The sequence below is a fragment of the Entamoeba dispar genome, genomic scaffold (genome assembly GCF_000209125.1).
Source record: "Entamoeba dispar SAW760 scf_1105229463915 genomic scaffold, whole genome shotgun sequence".
NCBI classification, from domain to species: Eukaryota; Evosea; order Mastigamoebida; family Endamoebidae; genus Entamoeba; species Entamoeba dispar.
Window position 1 is genome coordinate 32 of NW_001855931.1, and position 1001 is coordinate 1032.

A 1001-nucleotide genomic window follows, 5' to 3' on the forward strand; every position below is an offset into this window, starting at 1 on the left:
AAGAGGGTACATATATACATATATACATATATAAATATATACATATATAAATATATAAATATATACATAAGTACATATATACATAAAAGAATAAGAAGTACATAAGTACATATATAATATATATATATACATAGAAGAAATAAAAAGTAAAAAGTAAAAAGTAAAAAATAAGAATAAGGTATAGTAAAGATAGTCTATATATAATAGGTATAAAATAAGTAATAAGTAATAAGTAATAAGTAATATATAATATATAAAGAAATATAGAAATAAAAAGGAATAAATATAATAAGTCATTACATATATAAAATAAACATAAATAATAAAATAAAATTTAAATAAATATAAAAATATATATAAATATAGTCATAGTCTAGAAGTCAAGAATACTAATAATCTGTGAGCCTTCCTAGCTCAGTCGGTAGAGCGCGCGGCTCTTAACCGCGCGGTCGTGGGTTCGAGCCCCACGGGGGGCGTATTTTTATAATAAGAATAGGTGGTATAAGAGGAAATAGTATAAAGTATAAAGGTATAAAGGTATAAAGGTATAAAGGTATAAATGGTTATAGGTATAAAAGTATAAAAGTATAAAAGTATAAGAATATAAAGGTATAAAGGGATAAGAATAGTATAAGAGGAATAGAATAGTATAGTATAAAGGGATAAGAATAGCATATAGGTAATAGTATAAAGTAGGTACATCTAATAAGGATATAGGAAGTAAAATACTAAGTAAAATACTAAGGAAGTATAAAAAGATATATACATATATACATGTATAAGTATAATAAATAGAAATAGAAATATAAGAATATATCTACTAAAGAGAAAGAATAAGGGAATAAGGGAATAAAAAAAGAACATAATAATATAATATAATAATATAATAATAAGTGAATAAGATGATAATAATAATAATAGTAGCATAAAGGTTAATAATAATAGTAAAAAAGACGCTTCCGCTTGGGATCGAACCAAGGACCTAACGGTAACAGCCGTCG

General features: G+C 23.3%; 1 protein-coding gene across 1 annotated transcript, besides 6 other annotated features; it reads right to left on the bottom strand.

The window, feature by feature from the left end:
• Nucleotides 1–7: 7 nt before the first annotated feature.
• Nucleotides 8–133: a microsatellite.
• A 31-nt stretch (nucleotides 134–164) lies between these two features.
• Nucleotides 165–350: a microsatellite.
• Nucleotides 213–363: a microsatellite.
• A 118-nt stretch (nucleotides 364–481) lies between these two features.
• On the bottom strand, nucleotides 482–864 carry EDI_135750 (uncharacterized protein; the record flags this gene model as incomplete). The annotated part of the gene is made up of 2 exons (XM_001741708.1): nucleotides 482–740; nucleotides 767–864. 2 exons carry the CDS (start codon nucleotides 862–864, stop codon nucleotides 482–484), a joined length of 357 nt encoding a protein of 118 aa, XP_001741760.1.
• Nucleotides 719–861: a microsatellite.
• Nucleotides 750–820: a microsatellite.
• Nucleotides 863–948: a microsatellite.
• Nucleotides 949–1001: the final 53 nt, after the last annotated feature.